Source organism: Amphiura filiformis, chromosome 7 (genome assembly GCF_039555335.1).
Source record: "Amphiura filiformis chromosome 7, Afil_fr2py, whole genome shotgun sequence".
Taxonomy (NCBI): Eukaryota; Metazoa; Echinodermata; class Ophiuroidea; order Amphilepidida; family Amphiuridae; genus Amphiura; species Amphiura filiformis.
In genome coordinates, this window is record NC_092634.1 from 50,582,647 (window position 1) to 50,603,147 (window position 20,501).

The 20,501-nt window shown below is 37.0% G+C and overlaps 1 protein-coding gene across 1 annotated transcript; it reads left to right on the forward strand.

Annotated features, from left to right (window-relative positions):
* Positions 1-372: 372 nt before the first annotated feature.
* On the forward strand, positions 373-14,491 carry LOC140157927 (uncharacterized). Its single transcript, XM_072181176.1, has 4 exons — positions 373-474; positions 6,765-6,968; positions 12,346-12,618; positions 14,313-14,491. Exons 1-4 carry the CDS (start codon positions 408-410, stop codon positions 14,489-14,491), a joined length of 723 nt encoding a protein of 240 aa, XP_072037277.1. The 5' UTR covers positions 373-407.
* The last annotated feature ends 6,010 nt before the right edge of the window (positions 14,492-20,501 follow it).

A 20,501-nucleotide genomic window follows, 5' to 3' on the forward strand; every position in this document is an offset into this window, starting at 1 on the left:
AAATATCAATTTTAATGATTTGCCATAAAATGTGTATTAAATTGCGAATTTCAAAAAATCAAAATTATTTGATATCAGAATGACATTCTCGTATTCAGAATGCAATTCGATATGTCTGATGTGCTCTAATGTCCCAAAATAAATACTGTCCAAACGTTCATACCCCAGCCCTTAAGAACACAAAGAAATGTCCTCATACCAACGGAGTTTATCGACCACCCAACCCAGGAAATGATCAGAGCAAATATTCGCTGAATACACCGGTTGACCAGGTGAAAGCACTTGGGTGAGTGTACCACATTTGTGAAGTGTAGAAGTTTAATTTTACTTTCTGCTCCCATTAATCATTTTAGAAATAGGCGAGTTCGGGAATAGCACGTTTGCATTCAATTTACTGAAGCTTCGTTATGGGGCTCTTGATTTTAGCAATCGCAGTGGCTTTGACGTGTTGCGGTAGCGGATATGCACACTCATGTAAGTACTTAATACTAGAGAGGTTGCGATTTTAATTCCAAACATGGTGATCATACGCTCGTCTATCCATTGAAAATTGAAGACCTGAAGACATGTTCAGGGGCCAAAACAAATCTTTCAAAACCTTTCATGATGTTTTCACCCTGGAACATGTATTAAACATTATAAAACCCTAAGAAACTATACGTAACTTTAGTGTATACATGTTGAGGGGCAAAGTGGACTTACGGTCTTCTTGCACTCTAATTCTGTGGTGTATACAGTTTGAAAAATGCCACTAGATTAAAAAAGTATGAGGTATTTGGTCCAAATAATTTAATTGGTAGCTGAATCAACATCTTGTCCTCTCACACCTGTACAATCACTGGCGTGTGGCCATTAAGAAGGCCTCATTGGCTATTTTTATGAGACATGTAAACATGCAATTGCGAGGAGTCAATTAAAATAACATGCAAATCACAGTTTCACCACTTTCTTTACAGTAATTGACAGAACCCCTTCAGAATTGTTTGGCAATCGTGTGATTGCTTTCCTGGGACTATCTGAAATAAAAGGTTTTCACAAGTCCGCCGCGCCTACAGACCTTGATGAACTCCAGAGACACAATTCATAATTTCATAAGTTGACTTTCCCAGGCAAGACGTCTCTCATAAGACGTGGTGTGAATGTCATACTGAGGAGAGTTGATGTCTTCATACAGAGGAATGGTGGCGATGTCCTAAGATGGTCAATTACTGTAAAGAAAGTGGTTAAACATGTGATTCTCATGTTGCTTTGGTTTCAATAACTTCGCTGCATTATTTCTCGACTCGCAAAAAATAGCCACCAAATCTTTATTAATTATCACACGCCAGTGATGTCACAGTTATGGGAGGACAAGATATTAGTTCAGCTGTCAACTATATGTGACCGTACACCACGAATTTTGTTTTATTTCGTGTTTAGAAAATATATATCATCAGCTTTAAAATGGTATATCATTTGACTTAAAACGATATCCAGAAGCGTGTTATGGTTTCTTAAACTTTGCTCCTTCAACAAAATTATATACCGTTGTCGGTTCTACATGTGTCTCTTTTCCCACATTACTGGTAATGAATATCAAACAGTCATGATTGGCGGTCATTTCAAATCATCTCCAAGTAAACGAGGTTCAGGAATGTCCTCTCATTGTTAATTGTTGGTTATACATACCTAGACAAAATACAATGCTTTGTAACCCACCACTTGAACAGGATTTAGCCAAAGCAAACAAAGGCTAGAGATATTTCTATAGACATGGGTAGAAGCTTATTATCCTCTTCAACAATATGATTATTGATTGGTTTCAAAGGTGTTTGACTAGAGCTATCACAATGAGATACATGTACGAATGAATACGACCTTCATGCACATTTTACACTGTAACTCAGAATACATTTTAAGACATTTACGGCTCATTCATGATGTACGGTCACATACAGCATTTTGACCAAATACCTCATACTTTTTAATATAGTGGCATTTTTCAAACCGTATACTTTATTTTGATACACTTTGTATTATGAAACAATATGACCCACAGGAAGTTTGGGATAGCCGGTTACTAACCTTGTACAGTACAGGGTACGTGTCTCTAAAATAAGCGTACTATCGGATATTGTAATTATTAATTGCTGAACTGTTAACGAAACACGACTGAATGCAGTTGTATAATAGGACAGCTTTAGATGCATTTACTTTTTTTTAAAGTTTACAAATTGACCGTTTTGTGCTTGAAATATAAGAAGAACGTAATTTATTTTGAATTCTTAAGATTCAACAGCCGCTGAACTATGGTAACAAGCACTTAGAGAATAAACGATATGAATTTTTATTTTGACTATCCTCTACCGTGTGATAGACGACAGGCAGGTCCAATATTTTGAGTAGTGGATGCCTGCCTGTCGTCTATCACACGGTAGAGGATAGTCAAAATAAAAATTCCTATCGTTTATTCTCTAATTCTTAGTCAGTTAAATATTTTCTTAATATTTGTAAACTATTTTTTAAAGCAAAAATTAAGTTACCATCATAAAAACTCCCCTTTTTCTAAAATGAACGAAACTTGTTTACAACCTCACATCTTTTGATGCGAGTACTGCTAGCGCGTGCGAGTATTCCACACTGCGTCTACGCCTACAACGCGAAACATACGCCCACCTCTGTGAGCGTGTTACGCGTTATCAACACGCATGATGACGTGGGATCGTCTACGGCCTGATAGACGACACCCAAAATCATGCGATTATCCAATCAGATTATGTGTCTATGTAATAGACCACTCGATCCCATTGACTAAGAATGGGTATTAATTAGACAGTGTTCAATGCACAATATTATAAATGACTCGTGGAATAGATAAACAAGAATTCCTGAAAAAAATTGGTGTCAGTTCCAATTTACAATGTAATTATTATTTGAATGTAATGTTAAAGATGGAATTGCATGAGAAGTTTTGCACTGCAGCACTGACAGGAACATTTAGTGGTAGTTCATTTATCATTAAATAATTATACACTTACATACGTGTTTTGGCGCAGCGTCAGCCTTCTATTCTAGCTAAAAACGTTTAAAAAAATTAAAAATATGCAAATGAGGTGGCTAATTTGCATATTTTGCGACAAAAATCACGTGGGATCTTAAGACTGCCCCTTACCACCATCCCACCAAGTTAAATCTCTATACGCCTCACCAGTTCCAAAAAATGTCAAAAAGCCTTTTTAAAGATAAACAAATATGCAAATGAGGTAGCTAATTTGAATATTTTGCGACAAAAATCACGTGGGATCTTAAGACTGCCCCTTTACCACCACCCTACCAAGTTACATCTATATAACCCCTACCAGTTCCGAAAAATAAAAAATAAAGCGTTTTTAAAAATAGAAAAAGGAAATGAGGTGGCTGATTTGCATATTTTGTGACAAAAATAGCATCTGATCTTAAGACTGCTCTTAACCATCACCCCACCAAATTACATTTCTATATGCCTCATCAGTTCCGAAAAATGACCAAAAGCATTTCGACAAATAAAAAAATAGGCAAATGTGGTGACTAATTTGCATATATCTTGCGACAAAAATCGCATCGGATCTTACGACTGCCGCTTACCATAACCTCATCAAGTTACATCCCTATACGCCTCACCAGTTCTTCGAAATGGCAAAAAAAAAACCCAAGAAAACAAAAAACAATTTTTAGGTTAAATATGCAAATTAGCTACCTAATTTGCATATTTTGCGCCAAAAATTGCATCAAGTCTTAGGGCAGCCACTTACCACCACCCTACTAAGTAACACCCCAATACACCTCACCAGCTCCGAGAAACTAACCTGGAACCAAAGGCATTTAAAAACAAAGTTCACACAATACAAATGTATAAGACCCCATTATAGCATAATTATAAGTCGTTTTTTAATGATTTTAAATGTGACGTATAAAATTTGTCTATAACACAGGGAGATATAAAATGTAGGGATTTGGGTACTTTTTGTTCAATTTTCACAGAAATTGAAGGATTTTGACCCATGTTTTTGTTTGTCTGTTTACCCCAGGGTCGCTGAAACAAAGAATTATATTAATTAAATCACCTAATTTATAATTAATAAAGGACAAAGAAAGATAAAAGCAAAAGTATGCTTCATTTAGTTAAACAATAGTAACATCCCTGTTGTGTACAAAAAATAACTCTATACGACAATGCAAATCAGGATCAATTCATGGACTAAGTGCACAGGCAGAGGAAAATGTTCATTTCTCAGCGGATGGAACAGCCATTTTCAGAGGGAGTATGTAAATTAAATGGAACAGCTATTTTGGGGCCATTATTTCAGAGGGAGCCCGAGAGGGAGTATGTAAATTAAATGGAACAGCCAAAATGCCAATGGGTATGTAATTTAACTAGAACAGCCTTAAATTGATATCGATATTAATATTGACGTCACAGATTCGATTTGTCACGTGATCGTCAAACCTGTAGGAGAAGGTGTCAGTTCTTCAGGAACTGACACAAAAATGAAGTGTGATTTTGAAATTGTAATAATTCAAGAACAGAGAATCAATGCTCAAAATTCCAAAACTGTGTGAGAGCTACTACTATTCCATTCTAACCCGTTGTGGCATTAAAATACTAAAACAATAATTGCCACAACATTACTGATGTCTATATATAAAATGTGAGACTACTCGTTAAAACGTTACTAGTTCCGCAAGCTTAAAATAATTTATTTGTATACCATTAAACGTTTCATGTTGTTACTTTGTATTCTTTTTTCCCTCTAAAAATCCGTAAATTTTAAACATTGGTAATGTAAGATGTGTTGTGGGAGCTGCTGGATCCATATTGTATGTTTTCTTTTTCACCACTAGCTCCAAGTGCAAGGAATAAAAGTTACGGGGAAAAATCGCTGGCATTATGGTGAAAATTCAAAATCACATCTTTTACTAAAGATAAATTACGCACAAGAGTATCATTTAATGAACTTTAAGGGGTACTACACCCCTGGCCAATTTTGTGCCTATTTTTGCATTTTTCTCAAAAATTATAGCTAATTGGTGACAAGTAAGATTTGGAAATTTATTCGGTTGATACTGCCCTCGTTGAATTAGAATAAATTAAACTTCTTCACGATTACGTCATCGGGAGTGAGATTGCGGAGGGTTGTTCCGGGGTTTGATCACTTCACGCCGGTAGCTGGAGCCTACAACACACAATTTTTTTAATATTAAATTGTTATTTATATTGTTATGGTCAAGCTGGTTAGTACTCTTTATGGGAGAGTATTTTGGCATGTGAAATTTTGGCGGAAGGGAGAATCGAACACCAGATTGGCATGGGGTGACTAGGCTGGGCCAATCTACTTTCTCATATTTTCTTGTTCTTTCAATAATTCAAATAATAATAATAATAATATTGCTGTCAGACAGCAAAATTTTCCAAACAGTTATATTTCAGCAACTCAAGGCAAATAGTTATTGATTTATTGTTCAAATATTGGTTTTCCCTCATTTTTGACTGTAACTCCAGAACTGTTGTCTGTGTTGAAATAAAATTTCCAGTGCAGTAGTTGTAGTCCTTGCCCCTATAATATACATATCTTATTTGTCACCAATGCGCTAAAATTTTTGAGAAAAATGCAAAAATAGGCACAAAATTTGGCACAAAATTTACCCCCTTAAGGAAATACTGTAAGGATATCGCAATTTGTCATGGTAGGAGTACTGCAAATAATCTTAATTTCTCACTTAAGTTCTGGAAAAAGTAGGAATTGGTCCCGCAAGCTCGCAGGGTCACTCCAAGTCGGAAAACGTAGAAATTGTTTTGTATCGAATCTTTGAAAGTAATGGCGAATATCTAGCACAGCAGATTTCTGAAGAAAAATATTTTTGAGAAAAGCGACAATTTTTTTTCCATGCCAAATATTTATGTTTATTCATTTTAAAAATATAGGCCAAAACAAGATCAAAATTTTCAAATTTGACAAAAAATTAAATAAAATAATAATAAAAAATACGATGTTTGAAGTTATAAAAAGTAGTATAAGGACTTATATTTAAGAAAATTAGTTTTGTGTCTTTGAAATTATGCAGTTTTCATCGATTTGGCAATTTGAGGTAAGCTGTTATGATAGACGAAAAATAGCAGGGGAAATCATATTTGGCACTTTTCTCAAAAATGCTCATTTTTCAGAAATCTGTTGTGTCAGTTGAATTCCTTGGGTCATTCCTTTTTGAAAATGTCCCGGGAAAACATATACTTTCATGTACTTATCATTATGTACTTATAAAGATACAATACAAAACAATGTCTAAAACTTGTTTTAGACATTTTCGCACTAAGCTAAGAGCGACCCTCTGTGGGCCTTAATTAATTCAATTATTAAAAAGTCATTTCGTGATCCACAGCCTCATCCCTCCACTTTCTCTGAAAAAAAATTGAGATTTTTATACCACTGGAAACCTCTAGCTACATAATCATACACAACTCGCAAACGCAAAATCGGAATCAACTCACAGTTTTGGAATCAGCCTTAAATCGTTGATATCTGCTGAAAATGTCATAAAAAGAGGATGCTAGCATCACGACAAACTCCTTTTACCTATTGATTTTTCATAATGTATTTATTTATTAAGTTAATGTAATTATTTCTTTATTGATTTACTCGTAAAATTATTTATTCATCTATAATTACTTGTATGCATTTGTTTATTTTTTGTTCAAGTATTTGATTATTTAATTAATTAATTAATCGCTCACGTTTTGCACTTACCAGTGGGCTGCACGTATCAACACACTTCTAGTTATGGGTCAGGACCCATAAAGAATTCCGATTTCGAGTACGTATTCCCAGAGGTTCCAAATGTTTACGGTGAATTCACAGTTTCAATCAAAGGATCGGGCTCCGCGTATCTGCTGCTATCACCCACCTTTAATCTGACGGATGATGCCACAGGAGATCTTGGTGCAGCAAAAATAGGTAAAATAATCACATTACATGTTTAGGCGCGTGAAAGTCGATTCCGAGTTTATCGTCCCCCGCCCGCGTCACTTTTTGGAAACCAAAAATAGCCGCGTCAAATTTTAAAAATGCCAAAATAATTCATTATTTTCAAAGTATCACTGTTTTCACCAGTTTTGGCAATTGGAAACATATATTTTTTTTTTTAAAACATATAAATTCATAACTTGGAAGCAAAACCAGGCTCTTTTCTAACTTTTCTAGTCCCTACCTTTCATGAAAATTTCTTTGTCGCATTTATTTCCATTTTGCTTTAAATCAACACGCATTTTAGGTCAATAAAGAAATTTGATGAAATAATGAAAAATGAAAAAGTCACCTCACCAACCTGGTAAAAAAAAGTGACGATAAACTCGAAATTGACTTTCATGGGCCTTATATTGATGTGGCCAGGGGCCACGAACCCAACCGTACCATTTTGTGATATTTGACTCAAAAGACCACCAAAGTCAATGTACTTATACACCACCGACTAAAATAAAGCGATTCACATAGCCTGATGGGGGGGGTAACTGGTAACCCATAAGGATTGTTTTGATGGCATTACTCTGGGATCACATAAAAATTGGGGCTCGAAACCACACTGCACTGCTTGTTGGTGCCATTTTGAAAATTTGAACATATACTCGCAACCCGGGGGGGGGGGGGCACTCAACTTTGGAAGTAACGGTATGTGCCTGTCAATAGGCCCCTCTTTTGAAGTCGACTATACCCCGGGACTATACCCGATGACCCCTTTTTTAAAGTCATACCCAATGACCCCCCTTTTTTTAGTTGCGGCTACCCAATGACCCCCTTTTTTTGGTTGCGGCTACCCAATGACCCCCTTTTTTCTAGATTTTCTAGAAGAGTATCATCAAAGTGCAATAAAATAGTGCCGACACTTTCAAATTTTGCTCCATTTTTTCAAAATTATGCCGAAACTTTCAAAATTTTGCTCCATTGTTTCAAAATTTTCTACCCGATGCCCCTTTTTTGAAATCTTATACTCAATGACCCCCCCTTTTTTCAAAATCTTATACCCAATGACCCCCTTTTTTATTTTGTTTGTACCCAATGACCCCCTTTTTAAAAATAACGCTTTGTTACCGATAGGCCCCTACTTCGCGACACCGGTGAGTGCCCCCCCCCCCGGACTCGCAACTTAATTACTTCAACATACCACGTGACAAGCAAAGACAGAAAACGTACCATATTTTGGAATTATTTTATCTGCCGTTATTAATATTGTTGAATTCGCAAGCGCATACAGACAATTAAAGCCATATTATAACATTTGCTGAGGAAGACGCCCTCACTGAATTTTAAAAATTCCTTTTTTTACACGATTCTGTAGTTTTGTCAAAATCCGAGATTTTGAATAAAACGCCGGATTCAGCGCTTTATTATTACGATGGAATTATTAGTCGAACGCATACACGATGTTCATAACACACAGTACGTACACGGCGTGCACGGTGATATACACAACAAAGGGTCGTACCACAACATGACCGAACGAGTGCTACGTATTGGCGACATGTGCGCTGGTAGCAAATTCCAATTTTCTTTGCTTTGGCATAGTTGTTCGGCTCAAAAATGAAAGGGGATATATCTGACAGTAAAAGCTAACATTTTAAGGCAAAGAAATGCTAATCTATTTTGTTTGAAAATGTTATAATATGGCTTTAATACATATTACGTACACAATACAAAAATCGATTTTGATTTCGGCCACGTGCTCTGCTCTGCTCAAGATATCGCGAGGTATGGAACCCAGTCAGCCTACCATTTTTCTTGAAGACGGTCTGAAGTTTTGCAATTTATAGGAAAAGTCCACGTAGATCCACAAAGTTTCTTTCAGAGATTAAAAGATTAGATTCCCATAAAGACGAAACAGTAATCTTTAGTCGGGACATACGTAAAATTTACATAAAATTATCACCATCAACTCCATGTTAATTTTGACTAAATTCAGAAAATTCTCTGCCTCCTAAACCACATGCATTTTAGCACGAATGGGTATCACGAATCGTTATATATGATGTGTAGTTAATATTCATATATTCTTTTAAACATCGGATGCTTCAGGTCTAACACAAAAAATATTTCATTGAAACCCTCCCATTCGGCGATTTCAAAAAGGTAACCACGCTTCCCTAGAATGTGCAATAAATTAGCATTAAAATTTTTCTTAATTTAGCAGCATTCTAGAAACACTTGCCGTATGGCGTCCACTGCTGTACACTGTACCTTAGACTTTCAAACAACACAATTTATCACACACTTGATTACGTAACAGCATTATCATTAATTAAATTTTTGTTAAGGAAAATAAGAAGTTTAAAATGAGGTATTGTTGTATATTTTAGATTTTCTCGGGAATTAAAAGTATGGAGAGTGCTGCCTTTTGGAATAGTAGTAGAACACAAACTTCAAGCTCATAAAACCATCTTTGTTGGGCTGGAAATGTTTTAGTTTATTTATAATGTGTAGTCAAATATGTGTTATTTTTGACAAAAGTAAGGCTTTTCATTCTATATATAAACATTTTGATATTGCCAACAATAGCAAACGTGGAAATTAATTTTTTTGGGCCAGGTCTGTTGACTAATCCCAAAATATTAAAACGGGAGTCTCGCTGAAAAATATTTGAAACCGTGATTAAAATATAACTGTTATTCTACTATGAGAAAGGTTTTTAACACAAGTCTCCACATACAGAAATGACAGCCAGTGAAAAAATTTCACTGACCATCCAGGATTTGAACCTGTGACCCTCGGATCACCGGATCGATTCTCTACCAACTGAGCTAATTAGTCAGATGTAGAAGAGCAGTGATACTATTATCTTTAGGCCTTCAGTTCAATAGTTATTCTACTATTGTTACATTTTTACAAAAATTAGTGGTACACAGAGAGGCAGGTCATCGTTTGAGTGAGACATTTATTTATTTTTTTTAATTTTCTGTTCATTTCAGATTGAAATCATCCATAAAAAATCACATGAATTATTAAAATTCTAATTACATAACATGCGCAGATTGATTGTACTAGCACACACCGACATCGCCTGGCTAATAATTTGGTACCGCAGAGATACTAAAATAAATACCCGGGATCGATACACGTGAATTGCTATGCATGATTTTGATATCAGACGAAAATCTTCGGATACCGGGGTGGAAAATGATGAATATCTCCCGTAAATGATTTCGTCTCAAGAAACCAGATCTGGTCTCTTACACTTGAAATTATGTGTTGAACAGATATGATAGTCGTTAGTTTGCGTCTTGAGAGAAGGCCGTGTGTCTTGAACTCAAAATCTGACCAAAATTCTAATTTTATATTGCGTTGGTCCTGTATGGACTACAGTGCGCAGGCTATAGCTACACTCACTACTCCAGTGGAGGCAGTATGACCATTGACCGCAATGTCGTATACAAGCTTACTCACACAGCGAGAAATCAATTACCCCGGCTATTGTCAGTAGCCTTAGTCAGGTCACTTGGCTACTGCGTCTCATATTAAAGGTCGGAATAAAATGGCCATGCGTGGCTGTGGATTCAACCTACCAAGGCGATTTCTACCATGAAGATATCGGGGCGATGACATTGTGTAGCACTCACATGTGATCAGGCGTTATATTTTTATCTGTTTCATTTTGGAGATAATTAATATCATTTCTTTTTCATTTTGGCAATTGTTGCAGAATAATGTTGCTTCCCTTCAAGTCTTAAAGTTGTTGAAGTTCAAAGACATCCCATTTCTACCCAAGTTTAATGGCAAGTCTTATATTCTACCTAGTTTTTATTCCTGCCCAAAACTAGCCATATGCACTGTGTACTCAGACGTTTTAAACACATGCCTTTGCCGTAATTTAAAAGGCCCGCCTTTTTGTATGATTTGGCAGTGTCCCTAGTCTATTGATTTTATGCTAATGCTGTTACGTAATCAAGTGTGTGATAAATTTTTACACATAGTGCAGTTTTGTCCACGGCAAATTCACCGTGACCTTTTCAGCCATAAAACCCGTTTCAGCCATAAACCCGCTTAGTGAAGATTAAACCGAAATATGCAGTACTAAACCATTATAGTAATCGATTGTCCAATGCACATTTCTTACCACGTGATAATATTAATCCAATGAGCGATCGAATTGTCCACTACGGTCGACTAATCCAATCGATAATGACGCTATTGACATGTACGGGTGGAGCTCCACTGACTGAGTTTTGGGGATTTTTCACTGGTTTGCTATCATTTACTCATCAAGGCGCTCCACCGTTATTATAAGGACTATGCTAATAATTTAAAGATTGACATGTAGAAAATAAACCATACTTGATTGCCAGAAAGTACTAAATTTGTACCTATTACGGTTTGGGGCACTCCTCTTCCAAACGCGACCAAGTCAAGGCGGCCCGGTGAAGCAAAATGTGCATTGGATTAACACGGGAGTTTGGATAAGATGGTAGATTTCCTTTCTCATACAAATGCATGCTCCCCCGTTATTAAAGCTTGTACCGGATTAAAAATTCAGATATTTTGAAAAGAATAAGTAATTGAAACATAGAGGAAGTACTAAAATCAGAGCTCACATACTTTTTGATATATGACGCTAACTAGTTCATCTCATATACCCACAGCACAGCGCTACTAGTACGGGTCAATTACCTATGTGAGTGCCCCTGTGTTGTGTGCATACATGACTGTAGTTAACAATAACTGTATGATGATGTGTTGTTTGAAAGACAAAGGTACCGTGTTTATGTGATCACAGAGAAATACCATGAAAACAATCCTTATATCACTACATACTGACCGACCCTCGCAGATGGCCAGCAGTGAGGATTGCACGAAAACGGCTCAAATTGGGGGGGGGGGGGAATTGGGTGATTAAGATTAAAACACGCGAAAATGTGTTCATTAGATGTTAGTTTAAAAAAATGTTTAGTCGAAACAGGAGACCCAGTTTCGCACATTATTACCTATGATGCCACATCGCAGAAACACCGCCTTTTGTAAGAGCACGGAATTGATACGAATGGCAATAACAAATGCAAGTGCCATCGCGTGTTTTTATAACTGTTAAATTCAGGAAACGTGACAGAATTAGAGTAAAGAACATCAATGTTAGTTAGGGATGGAATCAAAATTCGACCGTCGGTTCTGGGCGGTTCAGTCCAGTTGTAACCGGTTTCTATTGTTCTAAGCAATGGAACGCGATTCAACCACCGCTATCACCCAGTAATAATGGCGGTCGAGATTTGATTTCATCCCTTAATAGTTTATCAGGCAGCAAGAATTGGGCCGTGTTGCAGCTTTTATAAACCGTCAAACAATTTTGTTTCAGTACTCGGTGCAGAGGGTAACAATAAGACCGGGTTCATTTGCAATTCGCACGGGGGAACGTGGAAGAATCATACCACACCTGACGTTCTGAGCGAAACCAACTTCCGGGAATACCACGTGACATTTACTCCTGGCCATGTAGATATTGGTGTTGTTGGGGATTTTAGAGAAGTACCACTCTACAGTGAGGACGTTGATTGCCTCAGAAAGGTCAAATATATTGGTATCGCATCTGGAGATGGCCATAGTGCTCACTGGAGATTCCGTGGATATCGTGAGTATATTATTCTTCCTCTTACTCGTCTTAACACAGCCGTGATGGCAGTCACGCTGTGTCTTATATCAAACTTTCTTTCTTTCTTATTCTTTCTTCTGTAAACCTTTACATTTGCTCTAGCACTCACATAAAACACCGATTTGACATAACTTGGACATAACCACCATTGACGTGGCCATGCCCCTACATGTCACATGAAACTCGTGGAGTCAAAGGTCACGCAGGGGTCATAGGGTCCAAAAGTGATTTCAACTCAAATGCTTCTGCCACAAATTAAGTAGGACAGTGACGCCACTATATTGTTATTAGCCAGTGCCTATGAGGTTACCACAGATTTGGGGTCAAATGTCATTAAGGGTCATTTCCGGTATAAAAAGGAAATACCTTCAAAAATTGTGAAAGTGACTAATGTTGTAAATAAGGGGAAATTAAAGCCATATTATAACATTTTCGTACAAAATAGATTAGCATTTCTTTGCCATAAAATGTTAGTTTTACTGTCAGATATATCCCTTTTATTTTTGAGCCGAACAACTACGGCAGAGCAAAGAAAATTGGAATTTGCTACCAGCGCATATGTCGCCAATACGTACCACTCCTTCGGTCATGTTATGGTACGGCCCTTTGTTGTGTAGATCACCGTCGCGCACGCCGTGTTCGTATTGTGTGTTATGAACATCGTGTATGCGTTCGACTAATAATTCCATCGTAATAATAAAACGCTGATTCCGGCGTTTTATTCAAAATCTCGGATTTTGACAAAACTACAGCACCTAGAGTCTTGATTTTTTCAGGGTATATTGGTTTAATAAAGTATAATATAATCGTGTAAAAAATTAATTTCAAAAAATCAGTGAGGGCGTCCTCCTCAGCAAATGTTATAATATGGCTTTAAAGTTGAAAATGACTCAAAAGCATCTGTAAACATTAGCATGATACCGCTTTAAGCTGTTTAAGCCTAAAATTGGGTTGTACATGTTTTGTTTGAAAAACTAATAAATGATCACATCAAACAACCGTGTGGCCATGCCCCTACATGTCACATGAAACTCGTGGAGTCAAAGGTCACGCAGGGGTCATAGGGTCCAAAAGTGATTTCAACTCAAATGCTTCTGCCACAAATTACGTAGGACAGTGACGCCACTATATTGTTATTAGCCAGTGCCTATGAGGTTACCACAGATTTGGGGTCAAATGTCATTAAGGGTCATTTCCGGTATAAAACGAAATACCTTCAAAAATTTTATTAGCTAAGAAAAACATAGGAGAGTGACGGTATGTTCACACATGAATTGTTTTACCCAATATACATGTGGTATTTTTTTTATTTAGGCTCAAAGGTCAAAGTCATTAAGAGATCACTTCCGGTATAAAACGAAATATCTTCAAAAATGTGTATTAGTTTTAGAAAACATAGGATAGTAAAGGTATGTTCACACATGAATGGTGTTTGTACATTTTATATGTAGTATTTTTATTTGGGGTCAAAGGTCATTCATGGGCACACTTACGGTGTAAAACGAAATACCTTCAAGCGCTTCTCCTGCCACCATCATAATCGTCATCATCGTCATCGTCAATATCATTATTTATCCTTAGCTAGTTGTAATCATCTTCATTATTGTAAAACATTAAAAATAAAACATGTGAATGTTTGTTCAAAAATGAACTTAAAATCTTTTAACTTGCAGCTGCCATTAAATTGGTTGGCGGTTTCGACAAATTTGAGGGTAGAGTTATGTATCATAATGGCAACAGTTGGTTCGATTTCTACCAAACCTCTTTCACCCTCAACGAAGGCAACGTGGCATGCAGGGAACTTGGCTTTCCGGAAGCGACTGATGCAGGTACTAACTCCTCTCAATTCTAGAAAACTCAGGGTTTATAAAATTACATTTTCATCATATAAAAGATTAAACTTCTTCAATTAAAAAGTATAAAAACAGGTGTTATTATCTAATTTTTGAAAATTAATAATAAAACAAATTTTAATCAAGCATTTTTTGTTACGTGGTCCGAAACATTTTGGGCCAGATACATTTTTGGGGGTTTTCCTCACAAATGAGTAGTTTTGCCCAAATTTGACTTTACAGGTGAATTCATCAAGTCTTAGCCATTCTATTTTTTAACTTTTATATACTTTACACCAACACTTTAGAAGTTATGAGGCTCAAAAGTGTCCTTAATTCCAGGGTTAAGATCACCCTTAAGCTAACTGATCGCGGTCACACTTCAAGCAAGTGAAATATGCAATGATAATAATTAAAATGATTTATAGATATGAGTTCAAACCTCAGTGATTGGGAGCACTGATGTGTATGGGCGGCCGTGAGGGCCAAAAGGGTCTCAAAACCATACAAGGGTATCAAAAGTACAACAAGGTCTCAAAAAACACATAAAGGTCTCAGAAATAAATACACAACAATGTCTCAAAAGTATAATAAGGTCTCAAAACACAAACAGGTGTCAAAAACAAACACACAACAAGGTCTCAATAGTACAATTAGGTCTCAAAAACAGAGAAAGGTCTCAAAAGAGAGAAAGGTATTAAAAAGAGAAAGATCTCAAAAATAGAGAAAGGTCTCAAAACAGAGAAATGTCTCAAATACAGAGAAAGGTCTCAAAAACAGAAAGGTCTCAAAACAGAGAAAGGTCTCAAAAAGAGAGAAAGGTCTCAAAACAGAGAAAGTCCTCAAAAACAGAGAAAGGTCTCAAATACAGAGAAAGGTCTCAAATACAGAAAAATGGTCTCAAAAATAGAAAAGGTTCTTAAAAACAGAGAAAGGTCTCAAAAACAGAGAAAGGTCTCAAAAACAGAGAAAAGTCTCAAAAACACGTCTTGGTCTCAAAAACACGTCTCAAACCAGGTATCACAACCGACCGTTGTATGTGCAGTACCGTATGCAGTACTGCACACGTCCGCTTGCAGTTTCACATGCGAAACTTCACATTCCGTCACGCATGGGGAACTGCAATATTGTTGGTGTATTTTCGCATGTGGAACAGGAACTACACATACAAAAGGCGAAAATGTACGATACAGCTTTATTTGTAATCTCGCTGCGGAGAACAATTTTAATGTCGCATGTAATGATTAATGTCGCATGTCCGAATGCAGATATAAATTTATTCAATTCAATATTAGACCAAGTATCGTTTTACTTTTCGTTTCATTTGTTACAATTAAAAGAAAGACTTTTGGATATTCTTGTCTGAAAGGATGGCATAGTATAGAGGCCTATAATAATTATTAGTATTGAATGAAATTAATTTTATTATAATTTTCACACGCCTCTTTAATAATGATGACTATTATATAATCAACTTGACATTGATAAACAGGGATAAACAAACCATCTAAACCAATAATTATGATATATTATGACGAGCATAGTAATTTAATTTAGCATGATGAAATGCCTATCAAAATGAACCATAGGCATGTTCACTGCATATCAAAGCACGTAGCCATCTGATCTAATACATCCCATTCGGAAATGTACCAAAAAATTGTATTTCCCCATGCGGAAATACACCAAACATATTGCAATTCCCCATGCGGAAATGTACCAAAAATATTGCAGTTCCCTATGCAGAAATACACCATAAATATTGCAGTTCCCCACGCAGAAAGACACAAAAAATATTGCAGTCCCCCATGCGGAAATACACCAGAAATATTGCAGCTCCCCATGTGGAAATGCACCAAAAATGTTGCAGTTCAGTCCCCATGCATCACCGCGGTACTGCATATATAACGGTCGGTTGTGATACTAGACTGCGCTGCATTACTTTTTTTAGCTGCGGGTAGCAGCTCTATAAGTCACCATGTCTCTCCGTTAGTCCGTCCGTCCGTCCGTTAGTAACAAACGCTAAAAATTGCTGTTACGTCAACATCGTTTGTCGCATATGGTACTTGGTGAGGGGGGAGGGCCTATACCGGCCCCATACTAGAAAAGAGTTTCGTCCCGAAATATGCTAATTAGGTCATTAAAGGGGTATTACACGATTTTCAACAATTTTCTGCATTTTTGAAATTTAGATTTTTTGGATGTTTGTCGCATGGCTATGGTACTTGGTGAGGGAGATGGCCTATACCGGCCCCATAAATTGAGGGCAATTAAGGGAAATTTGGGAAAATTGGGGAAAATAAGGGAAATTGAGGGAAATTCAGGTGAATGAATTGAAATTGTGGGCAATTAAGGGGAATTGGGGGAAATCGAGGGGAAATTTGGGAAAATAGAGGGAAGTTAAGGGAACTTTGGGAAAATGAGGGAAATTGAGGAAGTTAAGGAAATTGAACAGAATTAAGGGAAATTGAGTGAAGATCCGGCGAATTAAGGGAAATTGACAAGAATAAAGGAAATTTGGGAAAATTGAGGAAGTTAAGGGAAATTTGGGGAAATGAGGGGAAATTGAGTCCCGAAATATGCTAATTAGGGGCATTACACGATTTTCAACAATTTTCTGCATTTTTGAAATTTAGATTTTTTGGATGTTTGTCGCATGGCTATGGTACTTGGTGAGGGAGAGGGCCTATACCGGCCCCATAAATTGAGGGCAATTAAGGGAAATTTGGGAAAAGTGGGGAAAATGAGGGAAATTGAGGGGAATGGGGGAAATTAAGGGCAATTTTGGGAAAATTAAGGGAAATTGAGGGAAATTCAGGTGAATTAATTGAAATTGTGGGCAATTAAGGGAAATTGAGGGGAATTGGGGAAAATCGAGGGGAATTAAGGGAAATTTGGGGAAATAGAGGGAAGTTAAGGGAACTTTGGGAAAATGAGGGGAAATTGAGGGAAGTTAAGGGAAATTGAAGAGAATTAAGGGAAATGGAGGGAAATTCAGATGAATTAAGGGAAATTGCAAGAATTAAGGGAAATTTGGGAAAATAGAGGGGAAATTGGGAACATTGAGGGAAATTAAGGGAAATTGAAGATAATTAAGGGAAATTCAGGGAAATTCAGGTGAATTAAGGGAAATTGGCAAGAATTAAAGGAAATTAGGGGAGGTTTCCGAACACTTTCGATGTCAAGACGCTTTTTTTCCGAAAATTGTTTGGACATCAAAAGTGTCCGAAATCGGTTTCCGAACACTTTTGATGTCAAGACGCTTTTGCCCCGAAAATCGTTTGGACATCAAAAGTGTCCGAAATCGGTTTCCGAACACTTTTGATGTCAAGACGCTTTTTCCCGAAAATCGTTTGGACATCAAAAGTGTCCGAAATCGGTTTCCGAACACTTTTGATGTCAAGACGCTTTTTTCCCGAAAATCGTTTGGACATCAAAAGTGTCCGAATTCGGTTTCCGAACACTTTTGATGTCAAGACGCTTTTTTCCCGAAAATCGTTTGGACATCAAAAGTGTCCGAAATCGGTTTCCGAACACTTTTGATGTCAAGACGCCTTTTTCCCGAAAATCGTTTGGACATCAAAAGTGTCTGAAATCGGTGTCCGAACACTTTTGATGTCAAGACGCTTTTTCCCCGAAAATCGTTTGGACATCAAATGTGTCCGAAATCGGCTTCCGAACACTTTTGATGTCAAGACGCTTTTTCCCCAAATATTGTTTGGACATCAAAAGTGTCCGGAATCGGTGTCCGAACACTTTCGATGTCAAGACGCTTTTCCCCGAAAATTGTTTGAAATCAAAAGTGTCCGAAATCGGTTTCCGAACACTTTTGATGTCAAGACGCTTTTTCCCGAAAATCGTTTGGACATCAAAAGTGTCCGAAATTGGTTTCCGAACACAATTTTTCAAATTTTGATTTTTTTTTTTTTTGGTGTGGATGGAAATACCCTTTCTGGCATTATTTTAAGATGAGCGCCCTCAAAGGTTAAGCTCACAGAGGGTTACAGGTCAAAATAGGGGTCAAGACACCATAACTGCAAAATTGAATTCCTTGTCCCGCAGCGACCGCTACGGTTACCAACGGTCCTTGTTTGATAAACATGCATGAAACCATTTAAAATCTATGACGAAACACATCACATCTCCAGTGACTGCCCTGCCCAGAGAAAAAAGGACTGCGTTAGTTGGATATGACCTGTGTGACCCACCATATCTTAACACATAGACTCAACCTCTTTCATCTCCAATCTGAGATGAATGTTAATGAAGTACAAATCAATGTGGGTGGTAAATCTTAACCAATAACAGATAGGCAAGCATACATGTTTATGCATTAGCCCAACCCACTGTGTTCACTGAACCCAACCCACGTGGGGTAGCTCTATCTCGATCTGGGTCAGGTAAAGTTTTATTCAGATTTCCTTTGACAGCTTAACCATCGCGTATACGTGCGCGACGTCAAGCGTGTACATAGGACCTTGTACAAATAATACGCGCTATTGCATAAACAATCAAGACTGCATTTTTAATGAGGTAACATCATAGCCACTATAGAGTGCATAGTTCATTGTACAGGGTGAGTCAAAAAAGTGCAATAGAGCAAAGAATCGATATCTATGTAAGAACCAAGTTGAACTTTCCCATTATTGAAAGTTGTTATAAATGCCACACTCAATAGTCACCTTCTGTGAAAAAATGAAGTGACTCGCTACTACCGTTTTATTTTTATGAGTACTTTTGCTGCGATACCCAATTTCATTACTTGTCCACGAGATACCATGTATTTTGAATGAGAGCACACAATACACGATAAAGGCACCAGCTCTGAAACTGACTTTAACTTAAATACGGTTGATTTTGTGTTACTTAAATTTCTTTTTTCTGTCCAAACAAACTTTCTAACATTACTTTAAGTCCTTCATACCTCACTCGACTCCAACTCCAGGTTTTTTTTAACCCCAATATGTCCAACTTACTGGATATTTTGTAATTCACTCCATTTCAATTTGCGCGAATTTCATTTCGACATTTGAAAAATCCGCCTACAAAGTTATATGTTTTTGATAGAGAATAAACATCTTTAAAGTAAATGGAAAATGAAAATAACAACAAATAATGTTTCTTCTCCTTAAACAAGACCCGGCAATAACACTTTTTGTGCTCCATTTTATTTCAATGCCAATGAGGTTACGAAAATGGCAGTTGTTCCAAATCTACCTTACACTAAGTGGGCTGACATTCAAATTTGGACAAACATTAAAATTGGGTATCGCTATAAAATGTGTCATAAAAACAAAACGGTAAATGCTAATTCCTTGATATTTTCACACAAGATCACTAATGGATATGTTATTTATAAAATGTTTTAAAACCTAAAAGGTTCAACTCAGGTCTTAAATAAAAATGGATTCTTTTTTCTCTATTGCACTTTTTTTGACTCACCCTGTATATTCCAAAATACAGTAGACCAGTTTTCTCATGGATAGCTGAGCTGTTGAGTCAGAACAGGAATGATGAGTTTTCCATGGTCAGGTCAGAGAGATTAGGGAATGATAAATTAAACTGGTCTACTAGAGTAGACTATTGTGATACCTGGTTTGAGACCAAGACGTGTTTTTGAGATCTAGACGTACTTTTGAGACCAAAACGTGTTGTTGACACCCTTTTGGCCCTAACGGCGCGGCCGCCGGGGTCAAAAGGGTCAAAGTCAAGGAATTCTATCGGCGGCCGTGAAGGCCAAAAGGTCTCTGACACCTTTCTCTGTTTTTGAGACCTTTCTCTGTTTTGAGTCCTTTTTCTGTTTTTGAGACCTTTCTATGTTTTTTGAGACCTTTCTCTGTATTTGAGACTTTTCTCTGTTTTGAGACCTTTCTCTCTTTTTGAGACATTTCTTTGTTTTTGAGACCTTTCTCTGTTTTTGAGACATTTCTCTGTTTTTGAGACCTTTCTCGGTTTTTGAGACCTTTCTCTGTTTTTGAGACCTTTCTCTACATTTGAGACCTTTCTCTGCTTTTGAGACCTTTCTCTGTT